Source organism: Vicugna pacos, chromosome 11, assembly GCF_048564905.1.
Source record: "Vicugna pacos chromosome 11, VicPac4, whole genome shotgun sequence".
Lineage (NCBI taxonomy): Eukaryota > Metazoa > Chordata > Mammalia > Artiodactyla > Camelidae > Vicugna > Vicugna pacos.
This window is the reverse complement of record NC_132997.1, coordinates 77,831,348-77,855,755: the sequence shown is the minus strand read 5'-3', so window position 1 is coordinate 77,855,755 and position 24,408 is coordinate 77,831,348. Positions and strand designations below refer to the sequence as shown.

Here is a 24,408-nt window from a genome sequence, read left to right as displayed (position 1 = left end):
AGTGACCCCTGTCTTCAGCATTCAGAAGTTGACAATTGCATTGGAGGGTGGCCCAGATTCTTGCCCTTAAAGGTGCTTTCAGTGCAGAGCCTTCCCTTAGTGTGGCTGGCTTTAACAGTTTTCCTTACCTATGACACTGTCTTTTAATTCTTCCTTTCCCTTTTTTGGAACTTTCTAGTTCAGTAGCATTTGGAGACCCAGTACCAGAGGTTAACATACTCTGCCACTCCTCCCCCATCCTCCACCTTCAAATAAACAAACAAACAAAAACTTAGGCTTACTTGTAGAAGACGTTGGGTTACTTTAGTAAGAAGTGCCAGAGAGCTTTTCCCTAGCCTCCTGGTATGACTTAAAAAGAAGAGAAAGCTTTACTGTCTTCAGTGACAACTTTTGCTCTTTCTTTGGGGGACAGCTGGTCATGTCTGAGTCACCTTTTCTTCTGGAATGGGGATAAGACATTTTTATTGTTATTTTCATACTTTTGGAAAATAGCTCCTTTCTTGTGGTGAGATTGGACAAAAACCTTAGACTTTATCACTTATTCATTTATTCAGTTTTAAAAATTGAATCTCTTAGTATGCCAGGCATTTTGCTAAAGGCCTGGGAATATATTGGTGACCAAAATTAATTTGGTCCCTGCTCTCATGGAGCATTTAGTTCCAGTTTGAGGAAAGCTGAAGGCTTGGTAAGAAATTTCATTCCCATTCCCCCACTGAGTTCTACCTCCAGACTCCTTTCCCTTTCCTTGGGCTTTATTTCTTTAAATCTTCTTCCTAGTCTTAGATGGATGGCTCTCTGAGTAATGTGGGCAGCTCCAGCCATTTCTCAAAAAACAAACAAACAAAAAGTGGTCAAGAGTATTGGGGGTTGGTTCTCCCCCACCAACATTTTATTCCAAGGAGTTCTGTGTTCAGCAGCCAAAAGTGGATGTCATTTGCCAAATGCAGACCTTTTAATCTAAAGAAATCATAAATGTTACCAGGAGTTGAACTTTTCTTATCTCTAGGCAGTGTTGGTTCTGCCTGCACATGTGGCTTCCATTACCAGTCTCATCCACATCTCTGCTACCTCTTGTGGTATTGCACCACAGAGGTTTCTCCAGAAGCTCCTAAAACGTTATCTGCTATAATTTACAAAATAGTGGCCCAGTGAGCTTTTCCTTCTGCCACCAGCATCACTAACATGTGCAAGCTCTAGGAAATTATCTTGGTGAGTGAAACACCCTGGGATCTTTGCATTCTATGTGGAATTGGTTGCTGAGGAAAGCAGCTTACTCAAGAACTGCTGGAGTTAAGGAGGCCTTAATCTTTTTTTTTTAAACAGTTTTATTCATGTATGTTATATAATTCACCCATTTAACATGTATAACTCATTGTTATTTAATATATTCATAATGTTATACAACCACTACCACAATCTAATTTTGGAATATTTTGTTCCCCACAAAAGGTACTCCATACCTATTAGCAGTTAATCCCCATTCCTCCTCTAACCCTCCCTTCAGCCCCAAGCAACCAACCACTAATGTATTTTCTATCTCTCTAAATTTGCCTATTCTGGACCTTTCCTCTAAACAGAATTGTACAATATGTGGCCTTTTGTGACTTCATGTAACATATTTTAAAGATTCATTCATACTGTAGCATTTATCAATACTTCATTCCTTTTTATGGGTGCATAATACTCTATTATAGTTACGCCACATTTTATTTATCCATTCTTTCAGTTGATGGACATTTGGGTTGTTTCTGTTTTTTGGCTATTATCAATAATGCTGCTGTCAACATTTGTGTACAGGTTTTTGTGTAAATGTAGTGTTTTCATTCTCTTGGACGTATATGTAGGAGTAGAATTTCTGGGTCATGTGGTAACTCTATGCATTAACATTTGAGGAGCTGTCAAACCACTTTCCAAAGTAACTATACCATTTTATAGTCCCATCAGCACTGTTGTAGAGTTCTAATTTCTTTTTTTTTTAACATTTTTTATTGATTTATAATCATTTTACAATGTTGTGTCAAATTTCAGTGTTCAGCACAATTTTTCAGTCATTCATGGACATACACACTCATTGTCACATTTTTTTCTCTGTTAGAGTTCTAATTTCTTGATGTGCTTGCCAAAACTTGTTAGCTGTTTTTTTGATTATTGATGTCCTAGTGGATGTGAAGTGGCATCTCATTGGGATTTCTCATCAGAAATATGATTTGCAAATATTTTCTCCCATTCTGTGGGTCATCTTTTCACTTTATTTATTTTTATATTTTTCATATTATTTCTTTTTTTTTTTTTACTTTTATTTGCATTTATTTTTTGCTGAATTTATTCCCGGGCCATAAGTTTATTTCATTATTTTTTGACAGAGGGGGAGGTGATTAGATTTATTTATTTTTTAATGGAGGTACTAGGGGTTGAACCCAGGACCTTATGCATGCTAAGCATGTGCTCTACCACTTGAGCTATACCCTTCCCCCTGTCTTTTCACTTTCTTGATGGTATCATTTGCAGCACAAATGTTTTTAAACTTGACCTATTTTTTTTTTTTGTCACTTGTGCTTTTGGTATCCTATCTAAGAAGTCATTGCCTAACCCAAAGTCATGAAGATTTACTCTCATGTATTCTTCTTAAAAATGTATAGTTTTTACATCTTACATTGAATCTGTGATCCATTTTAAGTTTTGTGTATGGTGTGAGGCAGTGGTCCAACTTTATTCTTTTGCATGTAGATATTCAGTTGTCCCAGCATCATTTCTTGAAAAGACTTCTTTTCTAATTGAATTGTTTTGCCACCTTTGTCAAAGGGAAGCCTTAATCTATTCATAATGGCTATTTTCTCATTCATTGCCCCACTCACACATTCCTATGCCTCCCTACTCCTCCTCTTCCTTTCAAATCCACTTTTCCAAAATACTTTTAAGCATTAAAGCTTTCTGCTGGCACAACCTTTTGTTTAAATACCTGAAAGACTGAGGTCAGATGAAAACCAATTTCAAGATGCAAATAAAAGGGAAAATGTGCACTTGTTTCTTTGCTATATATGGTACTACCCACCCTGGTATCTTTTCAGACATTGTCTCTGTTCAGTGTGTGTGTGTGTGTGTGTGTGTGTTTTCTCTGTGGCACAGGCTACTCAAAACCCCCTGCAAGATCTTTCTTTACTAAAGTCTGTTTCTCACCTAGTAAAGCCTAAGGGCCAGGTCCACTCTGCCTGAGAAGCTGATAACCCATGTAGCTACATTTATGACTAAAACTTTGTAGCAGAGGAACATTGGACTGATCCTCTTCTAGAAGAGAAGGATACTATAACCTGCAGTATAAAGGGTATATTGAGAGGAAGTCCCCTGCAGAATGGGAAGCTGACTTTATCTAAGCTACAATTTTTCTAAGACTGACTTTGGCTTGGGTTCTGCTTTGCCCAAATGCCAGAATCTCTGTGGAGAGTAGAAATCCACATATTAGTCTTCTCAGCTCCCATAACAAAATACCATAGACTAGGCAGTTTAAAAAACAGAAATTAATTTTCTCACAGTTCTGGAGGTTAGAAGTCCCAGGTCAAGGTCCAGCAGGGTCAGTTTCTGGTGAAGAATCTCTTGCTGGCTTGCAGACAGCTGCCTTCTGGCTGTGTCCTCAAATGGTGGAGAGAGAGAGAGATTAAGCAAACTCTCTGTTGTCTCTTCTTACAAGGACACTGATACTGTTGGATCAGTGCCCCACCCTTATGACCTCATTTGAATTTAGTTACTTCTGTAAAGGCTCTCTCTCCAAGTACAAGTACATTGGAGGTTAGTGCTTCAACACATGAAGGGGGCAGGGTGCGAAAATACTCAGTTCGTAACAATCTAATACAAACCTGGTAGAGGTGCCCTGATACAGCTTCTTGCTCAGGCAAGAGGTTTGCTCCTGGTTTCTTCAGTTACCTTCTTTCCTTATTGAGCTTCATTTTCTACCAGGCTAGCCAGAGGCAAGGAACTTGTGTCCTTCTTGTAGTATTCACTTTCTCTGAACCTGACCTTTTTAGATGGGATGGGTGAGGAGGGAATTGAACTCATACTTTGCTCATTTATCTTTTGATAGAAAAAAAATGTCATTTCTTCCTTGCTGGAACTCTCAAATTTTGTACTTCAACACCGGACAGTTGCTACCTGTCAGATTTTGATCAGTGAAAATGAGAGCCCTACTGTTAGAATGTCTCAGTACAGCCCTTCCCTCTCTCCAGATGTTCAGAAGAGATGGTAGTAGATCCTTTTGGTGGTGCTATCAGTGGGAAGGAAAGCCTAAACTAAAAAGAGAGACTCCTCCTTCATCCATAAATCTGGTATCTCATCTTTCTCCCACTGAGGGCAAGTCAGCTGTAAGCTTTTATTCTAGAACCACCTCCAGGTGGGGCAGTGTGGAATCACAACCCAAGTGAGCCCTGGTAGCCTCCAAACTTCCTGGGGAAGGAGAAGCTAAGTATTTCAGTCACTGCAAAGGTATGTGTCACTCAGTGTGGGCTGACTTAGCCTGGTTTTGGTGTTTTGTCATCACTTTGCCATCTCAGAACATTTTTCCTTTCAACAGTGTGAAGTCCTGAGTACTTTAGTAGGAAATTTCCAAACCATCTCCAAAATACCTTGCTAAAGAGCCTGGAGGGAGAACAACCAGTGTCAGACAATTTTTCTTACTCTTCTGCCTAGTGCCCTGCACCTGATGTCTCCAGTAGATCAGATCAGTACTTAGATTTTACAGGTAGCAGTCCCAAAGAAAAAGTAAGAAAAATAAAGCAGAGGCATATACCCTCTGTCCTTTGTGGGTACTGAGTTAGAGATTATTAACCAGCTTTATACTGTTCCTCCTCTCTTGGGTTTCTAAACAGTCCCTCAACTTGCCTGGTAGGAGGCCTTCATCACCTGCTGAGATCTGAAGCTCTAGGATGAGAATGTCATAGGGTAGGTTGGAAGATGATTTTATCTTCATCCCAAATATAAATTCCCGGAGTGGCAAATCTATCATAACCTTAGGATGAGTTTGCCCAAACGGTATCAGCATATATACCCTGCAATAACCAGCACAGGGCATCCTTAGATCCAGCTGAGATTTGCTAATGGTGAGAAGGGAAGGAAATAAGTGTGCTTTCTGAAGATAGTACCTTCCAGGTTTTTCCTTTCCCTCCCTCCTGCCCTCTCCTCCCTTTCTCCCTCTGAGCTCCTGACCCCACCCACATCTAACTTTCTTCCCTCTTTTTCTTTCTCCTTTTTTTTCTTGCTTCCTCACTTTCTTTATTAGCAAGAAAATTTCTCAGATAGGGAACAGAATTACAGCATCCCCATGGACCCAGGGATTATTTCATTGTCCAGACCTCACAGACTTCTCTGGATTGCTAACTGGACCCCAGTGGCTGCTACCATCCTACCCAAACAGACATTAGAATTCCTTGGAGTTCTCTGTCTCCAAGCCTAGGCAAACCAAAGCAAAAAAAAAAAAAAAAACAGTCCTAGTTCAAAAGTCAGGATTTTTTTTTCAAACATTTTCAAAAAAAATTTTTTTTTACTAAGAAATTTAAGGAAAGCCTTAAAAAAAAACTATAAAAGCATGAAATAGATGTATTTACAGAGTGCAGATTATTTTTCCCAAAATAACTGAGGTCTAATAGTAGATTGAATTGGCATTGTATTTCCTTTCCTTCAATCCTATCACTTTTTGGATGCTACACCCAGAGTCTACACTGGGTTAACTGTAAGTTAGTACTGCTGCTAGGTTTGGTGGGATTCTCAGTTCACTGTATCTGTTCCCCCTGTCTTCTCATTGGGTCTAGGCTCCTGGTTTTCCTTTCTGCTCCTGGACTGTCATCCTGCCAATACCCTCAAACTTTGCCTTCTGAATGAGAAAAATATTTAACACACCACTTGGTCACAAATCAATTTTGGATTTAGACCAAGCTACAACCTTAACTTGCAGATAACATCTCTGCCCTTCTTGGTAGTCTCTGGAAAAATGAGTTACCAAAACTTGCCTCTTGCTCCTGACCCATTTCTGTTTTATTTGATTTATTCATTCACTTAATATTTATTGAGCACCAGCTGTGTGCCAGGCATTGTGCTAGATGTTTGACATTGCTTTATTATATAAATGTTGCAAGAATCCTCATAAGATTTAATTCACTCTTTAAACAAATGGTTATTGTATGCCGACAATGTACTATTCCTAGGTACTGTGCTGAGTGCCAAGGGAGTAGTAGTATTCCCGTTTTTTTCCCCTCTGGTGAGACATACAGCTTCAGAAAAATCATTCAGAAAAACAAGTGGTCAAATTAGGATTTCAAACCATAATTTGTTTTGAAGTTTCTGGCTTGTATTTCTATTATTTGTGTTAGATTAGATGGTTCTATAATTCTTTATTATCAGTAAGTTATGTTGAAAAAAATATTGACTTCTATTGTGCTATCACACACATTTTAATAAACTTTTTATTTTGGAATAATTTTAAAATTACAGGAAAAGTGCAAAGATGATACACAGAGTTTCTGTATGCTCCTCAACCTAGTTTCCCCATCTTATATTACCATGGTACATATATCAACACTAAGAAACTGGTACTGATATATTACTATTACCTAAACTCCATATTTTATTTGGATTTCACCAGTTTATCCATTGATGTCCTCTTTCTGTTCTGGGATTCAGTTCAGAGTATCACATTGCATTTAGCTATCATGTCTCCCCAGGGGCCTCTGGTCTGTGACAATTTCTCAAGTTTTGCTTTTCATGACCTTGACCGTCTCAACGGGGTAGTGGCTATGTGAGTTTGTCTGATGTTGTTCTCATGATTAGACTGAGATTAAAAAATAATTAGACTGAGATTATAGGTTTTGGAAAGTATGCAACAGAGGTGAAGTGTGCTTCTCATCAGTTCATACCAGGGGTTACATGACACCACTGGCGATCTTCACCTTCACTTGGTTAAGGTAGTATTCACTGTGATCCTTTACTGTCAGGTTACTGTTTTTCCCTTTCACTACTCTATTCTTTGGAGATAAGTCTAGCCCACTTTCAGTGGAAATGGGAACTAAACTCTATCTCCTAAATGGAAGTGTGTCTACACATGTTATTTGAAATTGTTCTGTTAGAAAGATTTGTCTTTTCTCCCCATTTATTTAATCACTTTTATATCACTATAGACTCATGCTAAACTCTAATCTAAAGCCTATGCTTTTTCTGCTACATCAGATAAGAAATGACAAAGACCTATACCAAGACACTGGTTTCAGGGAAATTTATTTCAGATCTCAGAGGTTTTTAAGAGGTAGATTTGATAAGACATAGTGACCTTGAATGTGACAAAGTGGTGGAGAGGGGGATTTTGAAAACGGCACTCAGATTTTGGTTTGAATGGCTGTAAATAAAATTTTGGTTTTAAATATTAACCAACAAGTAAGAAGTTTGGTTCTAGGCTTTGATAAAGCGCAGCTTCTTCAGAGACTCTGTTTAGCCTACATGTTGGTTCAGCTTTCCTGAGTGCCCTGTTCTAAGTTAGAGCAAACAACTTCCTTTCTGATTTAAACACCAGGGCCCCCTAGTGGACAGCCCCCTGGGTCCTGTTTCCTGTCTGAAAGAGGGTTGGTTTTTTGTTTTTTGTTTGGTTGTGAGGTTTTCCCCTAGTTCATTTGCAGAGCAGAGTTGCTTGATTCTATTCTCTGTATAATAAATTATTAAACCCTTCCCATTTTAGAGTTATAAGTTCATCGCCATGTGACCTCATGTTCATAAGAGGACAGTTACCCTCTGACAGTCACTCCCATGCTCTTATACACTAAACCAGAGGGTAGTTGATACTTGTTTTTAACTCATTTATCCTCTTCTTCTATCTGGTGCTATATTAATGTTAATTCTTTGTTTCAGAGCCATCATCAACCACTTTAACCCCAAAATTGAATCCTATGCTGCTGTGAATCACATATCCCAATTGTCGGAGGAACAGGTAAGCCACTACATTCCCCAGAGTGACCCTAGTTGGTGGCCTAAATCAAGCAGTTACCCTCCTCTGATGGCAGAGGGATTCTGTGACTGAACTTCTAATGGGAGTGGAAAGTACCGGGCTGCCAAGAAGAATTAGTAAGGGATTTGTTGATAGGACTTTAAATAGAATGATGGCTTCTGCTTTTGTGCCATATGAAGGGTTCATTTAATTATGTAGAAGATATGTAGGTGAAACTTTGGTGAATTATTATTTTAGAGTGGGTGATAAGACATTCCTTTTTTTAAATTTTGGGCAGAGAGTCATTTTGATTTTTGAAAATAAGTAAAAACTTGGAAATGGTTGAAACTACCAATTAGAAAAACCCTGAGTTCAGCTTAATTTGATGTTGTTTGGCTCCCTAAAACATAAGCCCTCCTTAGGGCAGATTTCCTTACTAATTTCTAAGCTCTATTTACCTTGAACAATTATTTCTGAGTGGGTTTTTCTGTGGTATTGACTGAGTTGGAGATGTAGATAGTGTTGTATGTTCGTTTTCCTTGAGTCTGGCCTGATTTCCTCTTCTCCCAAAGTGCCTGCACTCAGCTCTGCATTATATAAAAGTCCAGATGGGGCTTTAGCGTGGCATGGGATTGAACTTGATGTTTCAGAATGAGACTCTTGAGTCCTGTTTTTTAAAAGCATAAAATGAAACATCTATTCACACAATCTCACTTCCTTCCCACCCTACTCCCAAGGAGGGCTTAGGTATTCATAAGGTGAAAGTCCAGATACAGGCTCTAAGCAGATTTAAAAAACCCACCTATGCTCTGTTCTCCCTCTTTTGCCAACTGCATCAGTGTAACCCTTCGCTGAGTCTCTTGCTGGCAGGGCCAGCCAGCCAGCTGTGGTGCGATCGTGTATTCAGTGTTCCTAAAAGCTATTCAGCTCACCAAATGAGGCTCCAAGCAAGCCTTTTTCCTAATGGACAGCTTCTCAGTGTTTCCACTGGTGGCTCTTTCCTCAGCCAGATGGATAGGACTCGATTAGTCTATCAGTTGTTCCCTTTGACATATTTGTTCTCTTTTGTGAGGCCAGCTGTGAGAATCCATCCTCTTATTTAAACTGCTTTGATAAATGGCTTTCATTTTCTTTTTTCCTCTTCTGTCTATGAAGCAGTCCCAAGTCCTGTTCTTTGATGCCACTGCTCTCTGTGAGGTGCTCTGAGATGCTACCTTTTTCCTGTCGGACCAGTTCAGATTAGTTTTATTATATCATTTTTATGCAAGAGAATTCAATATCTTGAATTTTGTATAGTGAAAGAAAGGGTGACTTTCCTACCACAGCAAGCTCTGGTTAATCTAAAAGCTTTTTTTTTTTTAAAAAAAAAAGGAAGACACATTTTCCCAGTCAGCCACGTGCAGTATTCATCCCCCAGCAGCTTGGGAAGGTCAGGCTGAAATCTTTCTAAAGCAGTAGCAGCCACAGACCAATAATAAAAATCCATTCTGGCGCATGAGGCAATCTGGAAAAGGATGATTAGCAAGCACGTGTCCTCATCCTCCTCCAACTTCTTTCAAAGTTAAATGAAGTGATGAAAGTGCCTCTTGAAAAGAGTCCACAAGTCAGAGATGAGGTGATTTCTGTGGAGTGGGAGAGTACCCAGCCCTATTCGAGAATACAGAACAGATAGCAGCTCTCAAAGATTTATTTTCTTAGTCAAAAAGTAATTGCATGCCTGCTGTATACAAAGTGTGGTGCTGGGTAGTGGGGATCAGAGGTGAATAATCTGAGTGTGGTCCTTGCTCTCATGGAGTTTTTGTACACTCATTACTTCTCTTAACAACCCTTTTCACTTGAGTTGGGGAAGGGTGGTATTATTCTGGGACCCTTTTCAAAACTGCCCTCAAAATAATATTGCTTCTCTTCCTTGACTCTGAAGGGTGATAAATGACAGAATTAGGGTGCACTTGGTTTTATTCTCAGCACTATCAAATTAGAAGTATTTGACTGCCTTGTTAATCTCCAACATGTGTTGGAGCACTTCTCTCCCTTCACTTAAGAACATTAATGCTAATATCACTAATGTTAAATGTATTCACAGCTTCCCAAAGAACTGGCTTTGGGATGCAGTTGTTAGCAGCAAACTAAGTAGAAAGGAAAAATCAGAAACTTAATCCCCAAGTAGGTTCTAAAGTAAAACCTAAAGACCATGGATAGGAGTTAACTGGGATTTATAGCACTTAGTAAGATAGCAGACAAGAGAGGCCTCTGCTACCTACCCAGATCTGCCTACCAAGCCTGCTGTTTTCTTCTGGCAAGAAATTAATGACTTTTTGAGTTCTGCCAACCCCCAGACACATTGTAGCCTCTGTTTGAGGCATTTCAAGATGCTTGTAAGTCCATTATTGCTTATTTAACAAAGCCCAGTCTCTCACACTGGGGTTTCTTTTCAGATGTCCAGAAGATAGATGACATTTTTCTGTTACTTCTCATTGACTTCATGGAGGGCAAAGCTTTTTAATCAGTAAACTACCCTCAGCATGACTGAATGTTCATGCATTTTCTAGTGTAATAAGCTGTATTCATTTTCATATTGTGTACAAAGGTGTCATATTTGTCTGGGATTGATTGCGAAGCTTGTTCACTTTGACTCCTTTTTTTGTGTGTGGTAAAGTATATATAACATAAAATTTACCATTTTAACCATTTTTAAGTGTACAGTTCAATGGCATGAAGTACATTTACATTGTTTTGCAACTATCACCACTATCCATCTTATCTATCCAGAATTTTCTCATCATTCCATACTGAACCCTATACCCATTAAACAATAACTGCCTATTTTCACTCCCCCCAGCCCCTGATAACCACTTTTCTACTTTGGTCTTTATGTATCTGACTATTCAAGGTGTTGCATAGAAAGTGAAATCATACATTATTTGACCTTTGCATGTGGTCTGTTTTTCTAGCATAATGTCTTCAAGGTTCATCCATGCTGTAGCATGTTTCAGAATTTCATTCCTTTCAAAGCTAAATAATATTCCATTGTATGTATATAGCACATTTTGTTTATCCTTTCATCCATCGATGGACACCTGGGTTGTTTCCAACTTTGGGCGATTGTGAAGAATGCTGCTCTGAACATTGGTGTACACATAGCTGTTTGAGTCCCTGCTTTCAGTTCTTTTGTGTATATACCCAGAAGTAGAATTGCTGGATCAAATGGTAACTCTATGTTTAATTTTTTGAGAAGCCACCATAGTGTTTCCCACAGTGGCTGCACCATTTTATATCCTAATTTTTCCACATCCTTGTCAACACTTGTTGTTTTCTGTTTTTTGACTATAGCCATCCTTAATGGGAGTGAAGTGGTATCTCACTGTGGTTTTGACTTGTATTTCCCTAATCACTATTAATGTTGAGCATCTCTTCATGTGTTTATTGGCCATTTGTTTTCTTCTTTGAAGAAATGTCTATTTAAGCCCATTTTTAAAATTGGGCTATTAGGTTTTTGTTGTTGAGTTTTAGGAGTTCTTTATATTTTCGGGATATTAATCTCTCATCAGATATGTGATTTGCAAACATTTTCTTCCATTCTGTAGGTTACCTTTTGCAGTGTTGACAGTGTCCCTTGATGCACAAAAGTTTTCAATTTTGGTGAAGTCCTATTTGTCTGTTCTTTGGTTGCCTGTACTTTTGGTGTCATCTCTAAGAAATCATTGCCAAATCCAATTTCATGAAACTTTCCTCTCTTTGATCCATTTTGAATTAATTTTTGCATATGGTGTTTGGCAAGGGCATTTTGACCTCTTTATATTTCACATATCTATATGAATAAGGTTTATGGAGAAGATGCAACTTGCTTTTCCAAGACACGTAAAACCACTCCCAGTTCATTCCCTACTGGGTTTACTTGTCTCTTGTACATCTTATAAAAATTGTCCTTCAGGCCCCTTGCCCACCCTCAACTAATTTAGTACCTTTCTTTCCCCGTTACAGCTGTTGCTGGATATGTCCTAGCTAGTAGAATTATTTCTTATGCTGCCCCTATCCCTACCAGTGACCTGCACCCTGATTTTCATTCTCCCACAAGGATAGCTGGGTCACACAACCTGTGTCTCATAGATAAATCCCAGTGGCCTTTTTGTCTGTACTAAAAAATGTGGATGGGAGGTATTTAAGAGAAAATCTTGACCCTAGACTAAGTCTTGGACTTGGATATTTTGAGGATATCCTGCATATTACATTTGAGATGCAATACTCCCTCCAGATAAATATGTTGAAATAGAAGAGCCCTTCAGGGGGTTCTCCTCCCAATTTTGTCCTACCCTAAACTCTTATATTCTCTCTCTGCTTTATTCCTGCTTTTCAAGTTAGGAAAAAGACTTTAGGCTATATCTTACTAGAAATGGGTCCACACTCAAGAGATCTGTCATGAAATTCCTTGGAATAATACTAGCTCGCAGGTTTTTAACCCAGGGTCCAAGAATAGGCTGTAGAGAATTATTGCATACTCTAAAATTGTGTAAAATTTTGCATGTGTCTTTTTTTCTTCTTGAAGGGGCTCCATTTTTGTAAAAGTTCTGAACTAGTCTTTGACCCCTTCAGCACACACAATTTTTTAAAGAATCACTGGCTTGACTGCCTTGAATGGTACCTTATAGCTTTCCTTGCCCTCAGAGTCACCAGACCTTTGAAAATGCCCATTGAGAATCTTAAGCTCCTTTTAGGCTATTCACTATTTATTTTGGCTTGCAAATGCTATGACATTGATTTATATCAGCTCTAATTTCCTTATAGACAAGAGAGGGCTTCATAGCAGAACTTTGTAGAAGATTCCCTAGAGCCCTGAATAACCAGAGGACATACTGGCCATTGAAGATTCAAGTCAAAACCTTCTCTGAGCACCTGATTCCTTAAGCTTTCAGTCCCTTTCATGACCAGTTTTGTACCTTTGAAATATCCCATTGGAGAGCAAGTAAATGACTGGCCCACTTTTGCTTTCTTCAGCCTTCATTCAGCTATCAGTATTTTAGCATTTATTGCTTTGTGCTTCATTCAGATCATGATGGGCATTTGAGGAATACAGAAATATAATAAAGGGTCTTTGTTCTCAAAAGATGGAATAAGTGCAAAATATGGCCTAAGGCAACTTATTATCAATAGCTGACCAGTACTAGCAATAGGCTCTGTGAGCGCCTGTTAAGTGATGATCTCTGCAGATTGTGGTGGTCAAGAAAGGCCATATGAAGGAAAGAACTGAGTTGGACCTTGAAAGAGGAGGAATAGAAATTGGGTAACTGGAGAGGTGTAGATTGTAAAGTGTACTTAAAGCCAGGATCTGAAAAGGACAGAAAGATGGAGAAGAGCCCCAAAGTTTCCATGTCTTTTCCTCAGGTCACAGGGTACCCAGAGAGTGGATGGCTTAGAAATATAACTCAGTCATTTAAATTGTTAGCACAGCTTCCATAATCCCTGGTGCACTGACTCTCAGCCCTGTCCTAATTGTACTGCCTTTGATTCCGTTCACAAGCGTTCATCAAAGGCCTAGTATGAGCCAGCCTCAATGCTAGTAGGCATATGATTAGACCTAATGGGTAAACCTATCTCTCTCTTTTTTCCCCTGGTAAAAAACACATAACAAAACTTACCATCTTAACCATTCTTAAAGTACAGTATGGCAGTGTTAATATATACATTGTTGTTCAGTTGATCTCTAGAACTTTTTTGTCTTCCAAAACTGAAACTCTGTCTGCTGAACAACTCCCCTTTCCCCCTGGCAATCACCATTCTACTTTTTGTTTCTAACCTATCTTGAAGCTGGTGTTCCTTTCAACCAAGTGGCCCAGGAGCTTGCTAAACATTTGTCTACATACAAACATAGGAATTTTCTGGGAAGATCAGAAAGGTGATCTGCGGGCACCCCCACATGTCTCAGGGCTGTAGGACAGTGTAACCAAATATCCAAGCTTTTTACATTTGGAGTTTCACCTCCCGTTATTTCTCTAGGTCTTCATTCTCACTAGGGCTTTGGATTTTGGATTCAGAGGAGGCCCTGTATAATGTAGTATATTACAAGAGATATCTTTTAAAGTATTAAGACAAAACAATATAATTCATTTGTGGGAGCAGGTTAAAGTAAATTAGGGAAACAAACAAAAAAATGCTTCACACCTGAATGAAGTTTACATTGGAAGCTAAGTATTTATTTTCATCTAATAGTAATCTTTCTAAATCTTTTTGATTTTCTCCTGATCCTAAGATCCTAAGATAAGAGCTACTGTAAATAACTGCTGGGTGTTTAGAGATCCTAATGAAAGCTAGCTTTATTTTTCCCAGAGAGGAGTGAGATACTAGTAAGAGGAGAGCCGTAGTTTGTGGGGCAACATTGTTAGGGACCCTAAACACCCATTACTTGAGAAAATCTAGGAGGAAGTACAGAAAGATCTTGAGGAGATATCCTAACAGCTTTAAGACTTAAGGAAAATGGAGCCTGGTACTGCAGCTTGAGTTGTTGGCCCTTGGGGTGCTAGTAAATGTTTAACAACTGGTAGCCGTGTGAGTGGTAGGAAGGGGCTGATTTGAAGTGCAAGGTGGTGGGGGCAGTGAATGCTCCCACCATGGCTACCAATGTGAAGCCAGGTGGCTCTCACAGTGCTTGAAAATTTAACAGTCAGCTATCACAGGCCAAGCATGTGTGAGCCAGCTCCCACATACCACTGGTTGTTGAGGAAGACCTGGAGAAGGGGGCTGTAAAGCTGCAAGGCGGGGCTTTCTGAGCAAGAGGTGAGTGTGGTTCACTTTCCCTATGAGAGCTACCTATATAAAGTTCTCCCCAAAGTAATTGAGGCCTCTGAGCAGCCCACTCTGAGAGCCCCTGTGCTGTTTTCTCATCTTAGAACCAGAGCCTTAGCCACCATGCAAGACAGCCTTAGCAGAGACGTATGCCGGAGAGCTGAGATTTAAGACGCCCACATTAGCCATAACTCAGTTTCCTGTACTTGGCATTGTGCTTTTTTACAACAGCCTGTAGTTTTGCACTGCCTCTCTATAACCCTGAGTGATGGTTGCTGTGGGAACTCTTAGTGAGTCTGAGCATGTGACACAAGCGTTGGCTGTCTGACCCTGCCTTTCTTGTTGCCTTTGTTTAGATTCTGGCATTTCAGCTAATCTCTTTGGGAGAAAAAAAGATTGATACGGGTTATTTGTTCACTGGATTCACTGAAGCAGGAAAGACAGAAAGTCAAAGGTGGAGGGATTTTCCTACAAGCTGCTTAACCTCAGAAATCAACTATATGTTATATAGGGCATCCTGAGAAGGTCCTCATAAGGAGGTCAGCTGTTATGTGCTGCTAGAATCTCTCCTCTCTTACTTGGACCAGGAGGTAAGCTATATATACTACCAGAGATAGGGGAGAAAGTATTTTGGATTTTATCTCCTCTGAATAGAGGAGAAAGTATTTTCGATTGAAAAAGAACACAAGTAGATAAAAGTAAAGGAGCAGCTCGTAGTTTTTGAGCTAGACACTTTTACTTAGGTTGTTTACTTAATTCTTTGATCAACTGTTTGGGGTAGGTACAGTTATTTTCATTTTATAGATGAAGATGCAAAAGAAGGTAAGTAATTTGTCCAAGGTCACACAGCTGTTAGTAGTAAAGCCCTAATGTGTCCCTAGGTCTGTCTGACACCAGAGTCTAAGCTTTTTCATCAGGCTGAGGCATGTGAGACTACTGGAGCTTGTCAGGTATTCTGAAGGAAGAGGCAAGTCAGGATAGGAAGGGAGAGGGAGAAGCAGTGAGAGGGGAGGTAACAGGGCTCATTCCTAGGGGATAGGGAAAGGTCCTGGTTGGGAAGGGCCCACTCAGTTAAGGAGAGAGAGTACTGAACAGGGGCCTGGAGAGTTTGCTTGCCAGTTAGGCAGAAATGCCTAAGTAGAGGCTCCTGGCTGGTATGATAGCTCTATAAGTGAGGGAAGAGTCTCTTCCATCCAAGCATGTCAGGAAAGCCACTATGAAAAATAAATCCACACACCAAAGGAAGGTGATGGATTTTAAAAAGTATCCATTCATTCATTCATTCATTCATTTAATAGACAATATATTTATGTGGGTTGAAATCTAAAAGGTAGCACACTGAATTTTAATTGTTTTTAAAGTAGTACTTCCAATTTGTCTTGGGAAACAAAAAAAAAGCAAAATGAAGATTCAAAATTAATGTCCCCCAGCCAAGCTAGTTGAATGCAGAGGTCACTGGTGAAGAGCTCAGCTTATTATTCATGTCTGCCACTGTCAGCATTTTCTCCAATTAAGTATGAATTTTGAAATGCCCATCGCATAAGCTTTCTCAGTCAGGCTTCATTGCCAGAAGCTTCATTGGCAGTGCATGGGAGGAACAGTGTTGGAACTCATAGGAATTCCACTAGTTTTCAAGAAGTTACAGGAGACAGCAGCCCTTGCTTTCTTGATTTAAGCTAAGACGGTACCTTTATCCCAGTTATTTAGTTGTACAGGTAGGACTTCTCTCTTCTATTTTTTAGCTGCCTCCTTCCTTCCAAATAGATCTTTGCAAACTTTTATTTCCACTGCAACCTCTTCCCCAGGTGACAGTTCAAACTGTATAAGGTGTGCTTGGAAGAGCATGGTTTGCCATTGTGGTAGTTAACATTGGAGGAAAGAAGTGTTGCTCTGCAAACTTTTATCTCTGTTGTAAACTGTGTTAATTGGAAATGTTTTTGCTAAGTGCCATAACAGAGCTTTGACCTTTCACAGTGATCCTGCTCAAAGGAAGTTGCAGTCTTAAAAATGACCCACCCATTTAGAAGAACTGTGAATAGCCCACAAATGGGTTTCTGTTAAAAGAATTCTTGTCTGTTAGGAAAGGTTAGGTAAGTAAGGTCTGGCAGGGAGGCAGAGACCCCATGTCAAATTGTGGGAGAATTACAAGCAGAGACTGTTTTCTGTCTCCCTCCCTGATATGTAATATGTTTCCAAGGAAAGAAACCTCAAGTAGGGAGGACTGAGACATCTGCCCCTTAGTGTGATGGCATGCCTTACTTGTTCAGGTAAGGTAAGGACTGGAGCACGTTGCATCTGTAATTACTGCAAAGAAAAGCTTCACAACGGTTGTCTAGAATTTCAACCAAATAAAATCAGGGAGGTGGGACAACAGCCCAGGGAAATTAAAGAAAGTCAATGTCATCACTCCTTTAACCAGCCTTTCACTCATCACGCACTGTGAGGTTCATTATCTGGTCCCCCTTGCTGAAGGGCCGAGCCAGTCTGTCAGATCAATAAATCTCAGGGCAGTGGAAGAGCCCATTGGTAGCAGGCTTGAAAGACATGGATGGACTGGAAGAACTGGCCAATTTAAACTGGTTCTGAAATCGAGTTTGGTCGTGAAGCATATGAGATGAGAATAGAAAGGGGAAAAAATTCTGCAGAATATATGCAAGGTGGCTGTATTGAGGAAACAGGTACCTTTTAAAAAGCATCATTTTTTTTAGCCTAAGAGATCTGTGTCCAGCTTTTGGATCCTTATTTCCAAACAGTTATATTGGATGATTATACCTTGGAGAAATACTCAGGTTATTTTGGATAGAAAGTCATTGTAAGCACCCAGTGGAGGGAAGGATGATCACTCAGTGAGGCCTGTGATTTTGTTATCAAGTTGCTAGTTGTTCTAGTTCCTATACTCTTGGCTTGTTTTCTTTTTCTTCTCTTTCTTCCTTTTTTTTTTTTTTAGCCACTTTGAGCTAAAGTGTTTTGAAAAAGAACAAATTCTTGCCTCTCAAGGAAACTCTCAGAACCTGATTTGGTCTAAGAATTCTCTGCTTCTGGGTGCAATAAGACAAGGAATGGGTGCTCCAGCTTCAAATTCCCCAGATTATTTTCTGTGTGGAAGTACAGAGGTATCTGCTGTACGCCAATCCAGGGGCTATAAAAATGCAAAAATCATACCTGCCCTTGAGGACTTCACAGTATAAGAATCAGGATCACTACTTTCTTGCTTAGAACTTTGCCTTTGTGCTCTCCTGTAGACCTTACTCAGCTGGTGTATTTGGCATGCTTGCAGCAGCATCCCAGCCCCTCAATACTTTATAAACCTGAGAAGGACAGATAAACTTCCCTCCTTGTACCCTAGTGAAAAATTGCCTCATTATAAATCCATATATGGTTGATTGGCTGATGACCCTTATTTGGAGTGAGTTTCCATAAGGAGAGCCATGATCATCTCTTATCTTTCACTCCTGCCTTAGTTTCATAAAAAAGGCAAGAGTAGAACCTTAATTAGATGTCCTTGGTAAAGGTAGGACCCTATAATTTCCTGAGTTTGGCAAATGATTGTTTGTCAAAAGATCTAAGTAAGTATACCCACTTTAAAAAAACTTATGTGGCTACTGTCCAGCTGAAAATTATTCTAAACACTGTTGATTGCTACCTGGAGTCAGGGAGGAGTGCCATGGATGGAGAGATGGATAAAAGTAGGACAATGAGGGGAATCTTTGGTATTGTGGAAATACTAGGAACTTCTAACTTATAGTTACTGATAAATCAGTATGAATCTTTCATGTCCAAACCAGAAATGGAATGGTAAGACCAAAAATGCTGTAAGCTTACTGCCATGGCCATACATCTTTTTCCTTTTTCTTTTCTCTCTCTCTTTTTTTTTTTTTTTGACTAGGCATGCTTTATGGGACTTACTTTTCATTTAACTTTATTGAAGTATAATTAACATATAATAAGATATAGTTATGTAATCATTACCACTACAAGATATAGAACATTTCCATCACCCCTAAAAGTTCTCTTTTGCATTTAGTCTTGTTTGCAGATCTGTTCTCTAGGTAACCACTAATGATGTAATTTCTATCACTATAGATTAGATTTGTCTTTTATAGAATCTCACGTAAATAAATTCATACAATATGTGCTCTTTTGTGTCTGAGATTCATCCACATTGTGATACTTCTAGCTATTCACCCAAGAGAAATGAAAATACATATGTCTACCCAAAGACTTATATACAGATATTCATAGTAACATTATTCATGATAACCAAAACTAGAAACAAACTGAAATGTCCGTCAGCAGCTGAATGGATAAATAAACTGTGATACATCCATACAATGAAATATTATTCAGCCATAAAAAGTAATGAAATACTGATACATGCTACAACATGGATGATTCTTGAAAACTTATGAAGGAAGCCAGTCACAAAACACCACATATTATGTGATTCCATTTATTTGAAATGTCCAGAGTAGGCAAATCTAGAGAGACAGAAAATAGGTAAGTGGCTACCTAAAGCTTGGGTTGGGGAGCAAGTTGGGGAGTGACTGCAGATGGGTATGAGGTTTCTTTTTGGATTGATGAAAATGTTCTAAACTTAGATCATGATGATAATTGCCAACTATGTGAATATACCAAAACCATTGAATTGTACACTTTAAGTGACTGAATTTTATGGTATGTAAATTATATCTCAATAAAGATTAAAAAAGAGAAAGAGAGTGAAAAGGAACTACCAAACTGTTTTTGAAAGCAGTTGTAAAATTTTTAATTTCAGCCAACAAGTTCTAGCTGCTTCGTATCTTTGTCACATTAGAAATTGTGAGTCTTTTCAATTTTAGCCATTCTAGTGGGTATGCAGTGCTCTCATTATACTGCTTTTAAAATTACTACTAACTTACTTTGCATGAGCAGCTGACCATTTGCCTGTTTTTAAAATTTGATTGTCTGTTTTATTATAATATGAGTTTTTATATATTCTGGATGCAGGTCCTTTGTCAAATATATGTCAGTCAGTGGCTTGCCTTTGCAAGTCCATTAGGTGTTTGTCCAGACATTTTAATGAAGATCAATTTTAATTTAACTTAATACTTTAAAGTTGAATTTATTAATTTTTAAACAATTTTTGCTTTTATGTTTTATTTAGTAAATCTTTGCTTACTCCTAGTTGTGACATTTTTCACCTACATTTTCTTCTGTAAGTTTTATAGTTCTGGCTTTTACATTTAGTTCTATGTTCCATTTCAAGTTAATTTTTTGTAAGATGTTTGGTAATAGTAAATGTTCATCCACCTAACCCAACCCCAACTATCCAGTTGTTCCATTGTCATTTGTTGAAAAGACTATACTTTCCCCAATTGAAATACCTTGGCACATTTGTAAGAAATCAATTGATTATATGTGGGTCTATTTCTGAAGTATCAGTTCTGTTCCATTGGTTTGTATGTCTAAATTTATGCCCTACACTGTCATGATTATTGTAGGTCTGTAGTAAATCTTGAAATCAGGTAACGTAAGTCCTCTAATTTTGCTCTTTTTAAAAGTGTGTAGAATATTCTAGGTCCTTTGCATTTCTAAATAAAGTGTAAAATTAGCTTGTCCATTTCTACTTAAAAAAAAAAAGCCTGCTAAGATTTTGTTTGGAATTACATTAACTCTATAGATAAACTTGGGAGAGAATTGACACTTCAGTAATGCTGTTTTCAAATCCATGATCATAATATACCTCTCCATTTATTTAGAGGTTTAAAATTTTCTTACCAATCTCATTTCTCTCAATTTTATAGTTTTTAGCATACTGTTTTGTACCTATTTTGTCCAATCTGTCTATAAATATTTTATTTTTGTTATATAAATGGTATTTTAAATTTTGATTTCCAATTTTTGCTAGTATATAGAAATATAATTATTTTCAAATTGACCTTTTTTCCTACAACTTTGATAAACTCATTTATTAATTTTTTTTAGAGTCCTTAGACTTTTCTGTACTCACAATTATACTGTGTCCAAGTAAATTCAGTTTTACTTCTGTCTTTCAAATCTGTATGTCTTTGATTTATTTTTCTTTCTATTTTGCACTGGCTGGGACCTCCAGTACAATATTTAAATGGTAAGAGTAGGTATCCTTGCCAGATCTTCAGGAGAAAACATTTGGTCTTTCATCATTAAGTAATGTGTTAGCAATAAGTTTTCATAGATTCCCTTCATTCCTGAGTTTGCTGAGAGCTTTTATTATGAATGAATGTTGAATTTTGTCAGTGTTTTTTTCCTGCATTTATTGAGATGATCATATGGATTTTTCTTTTATTCTCTTAATATGGTGACTGATTTTTAAATATTAATTCAATCATATTCCTAAGGTAAACCCCCTTGATCATGATATAGAATTTATTTTATATATTACAGAATTTGAGTTGCTAATATTTTTGTTGATTATTTTAGTGTCAGTATTTATGCAGAATATTAGTTCATTGTTTTCTTGTGATGTCTTTGTCTAGTTTTGGTATTAGATCATGCTGCCTTATAAAATAAGTTGGGGAGTATTCCTTCCTTTGAAAAGAGTTTGTGAAGGATTGTTCTTGCCTAATGTTTAATAAAATTCACCAGTAAAGGCATCTGGGTCTAGAATTTTCTTTGTGGGGAGAATTTTTTACTCAATGTTTTATTATGAAAAATTTCAAACATATAGTAAAGTTGAAAAAATTGTATGGTGAATACTGATACAACCACCTAGATTCTGTCATTTAAATTTTACTATACTTCATCACATATCTGAACACCCAAAGAATGGATCTCCATCAGTCCATCTTATTTTTTTATGCATTTCAAAGTAAATTGCATATATCAGTTTACTTCTGTGGGAAGCATTTTAATTATTAATTTGGTTTCTTTAATAGATTTAGGGATAGTCAGGTTTTCTACATCTTCTTGAGCCAATTTTAGCTATTTGTGTCTTCAAGGAAGTTATTCATTCATATAGGCTGTTGAACTTATTGGCATAAATTGTTCATTATATTCACCTTTTTCCTTTAAATGCCAATAGGATTTATAGTGATGTCCCCTCTTTCATTCATGATACAGGTAACGTGTGTCTTTTCTTTTTTGTTCCTGATTAGTCTAGCTAGAAGTTTATCAATTTTATTAATCTTTTCACAGAATCAGCTTTTAGTTTCATTGATCGTCTACTGTTTTTGTTTTCTATTTCTCTGATTTATGTGATTATCTTTATTATTTCCTTCTGTTTGTTTTAGTTTAATTTGCTTTTTCTAATTTCTAAAGGTGGAAACTTAAATCATAGATTTTAGTTCTTTTTTTTCCTACTGCAGTTGACCCTTGAACAACGTGGGTTTGAAATGCGTGGGTTCACTTATATGCAGATATTTTTCAATAATAAATACCATGGTACTAACACAGTCCATGGTTGGTTGACTCCATGGATGGAAAGGATAAGCTGTAAGTTATACATGGATTAACCCCCACATTGTTCAAGGGTCAGTTGTTTAAAAATTTAGTGCTGTAAATTTCCCCTGGGTTAGCAACATCCCACAAGTTTTGGTAGCCTCTGTTTTCATTTTCATTCAGTTCAAAATATTTTCTCATTTCTTTTGTGATATTTAGAAGTGTGTTGTTTCATTTCCATTATTTGGAAATTGTCCTGGTAAATTTCTGTTATTAATTTCTTATTTAATTCACTGGTAGACAGAAAATATTCTCCATGTGATTTTAATCCTTTTAAATTTATTAAGATTTGTTTTATGATCTAGCATATAGTCTGTCTTGTTGAATATTTTCTCTGTGCATTTTTAAAGTTTATGTATTCTGATATTGTTGAGTAGAATTTTAGATAAATGCCTTTAGGTCAAGTTGGTTGGTAACATGGTTTAAATCTTCTCTTTAGTGATTTTCTGTCTACTTAGTCTATCAGTTACTGAGAGGAGTATTGAAGCCTACTACTGAAATAGTAGATTTTTCTATTTCTTCTTTCAGTTCTTTCAATTTTGCTTCATTCAGAATTTTGAAGTTCTGCTATTAGGTACACATACATACAGGATTGTCTTCTATATGAACTGACTCCTTTTTCATTATGAAATTTTACTCTTTTAAATTGAAGTATAGTCAGTTTACAGTGTATCAATTTCTGGTGTACAGTATAATATTTCAGTTATACATATCCATACATATATTTATTTTCAAATTCTTTTTCATTATAGGTTACTACAAGATATGGAATATAGTTATCTGTACTATACAGAAAAAACTTGTTGTTTTGAAATTTCGTTCTTTATTCCTGATAATATTCCTTGTTTTGAAATCTCTTTGTCAGGTATTAATATAGCAGTTCTTCAAATTAGTGTTAATATAGCGTATCTTTTCCATCTTTTTACTTTCAGCCTATTTGTGTCTTTATATTTTAAGTGGATTTCTTTTAGACAGCCCATAGTTGGGTCTTGATTTTATATCCACTCTGACAATCTCTGCCTTTTAATTGGAGTGTTAGTGTTACATTTAATTTATTTACTAACATGGCAGTGTTAAAATCTGCCATCTTGCTTTTCTTCTTCTTCTTTTTCTCCCATGTATTCTTTGTTTATTTTTTTCTTTTTCTGCCTTTGTTTGGATTAATTGAATATTTTTTTGTGATTCCACTTGATGTCCAATATTAACTTCTTAGTTATACCTCTTAGTTTTATTTTTTTTAGTTTACTCTAGGTTTTACAATATGCACCGTTAACTTATTTCAGTGTACCTTCAAAATATGTTATATGATTTCATGTAATGTATAATAACCTTGCAACAGTGTATTTCCATTTGTCACCCTCCTGTTCTTTATACTACTGCTGTCATACATTTTCTTCTAAATTTCTTATAAATTTCACTATATGTTATTACTTTTTTATTATTACTTTTTGCTTTAAAGAGTCAATGATTTTTTTTCCTGGTTTTCAAACTTATGTAGAAGTATTTTATATTTACCCATTATTTACCATTCCCAGTATTCTTGTTTGTTTGTTTTGTCAGGGGGAGGTAATTAGGTTTATTTATTTATTTTTTAAATGGAGGTACTGGGAATTGAACCCAGGACTTTGTACATGCTAAGCATGCACTCTACCACTGAGCTATACCCTCCCCCCACCCAGTATTCTTTGTTCCTGTTTATAGACCCAGATAATATAATTTTCCTTCTGCCAAAGGAACTTCTTGTAACATCTCTTGTAGTGCAAGACTGTTGGCAACACATTGTCTTAGATTGTTTGTTTGAAAAGGTCTTTTTTCACTCTTATTTCTGAAGGATGTTTTTGCTGGTTATAGAATTCTAGGTTAACAATATTTTTTTTTAATACAGATATCATTCCATTGTCTTCTGGTTTGCATGGTTTCTGACAAGAAGTGTGACTTCTTATCTTTGTTCCTCTGTGTACAATGTGTTCTCCCTCTTTTGGCTACTTTTAATATTCTGTCTTTAACACTGATTTTCAGCTATTTTATTATGATGTGCCTTATATTTTCCACTTTACTTCTTATTATGTTCATGGTTGTCTTTAAACACTTTATCATATTTATAATAGCTCTTTAAATGTCCTTGTTTACTAATTTTGTCATCTCTCTCATTTCTGTGTCTATTTCTGTTGACTGATATTTCTTTTAGCTCTAAGTTACATTTTCCTGCTTCTTGACACGTC

At 37.3% G+C, this 24,408-nt stretch overlaps 1 protein-coding gene across 1 annotated transcript in view; it reads left to right on the top strand.

The window, feature by feature from the left end:
* The window catches only part of ARMH3 (armadillo like helical domain containing 3), a 153,436-nt gene that overhangs the window by 116,293 nt on the left and 12,735 nt on the right, over positions 1 to 24,408 (top strand). The window contains exon 24 of the mRNA XM_006210485.4: positions 7,879 to 7,957. Coding sequence (XP_006210547.1) covers positions 7,879 to 7,957 — 79 coding nt within the window. The remainder of the gene's footprint in view (positions 1 to 7,878; positions 7,958 to 24,408) is intronic.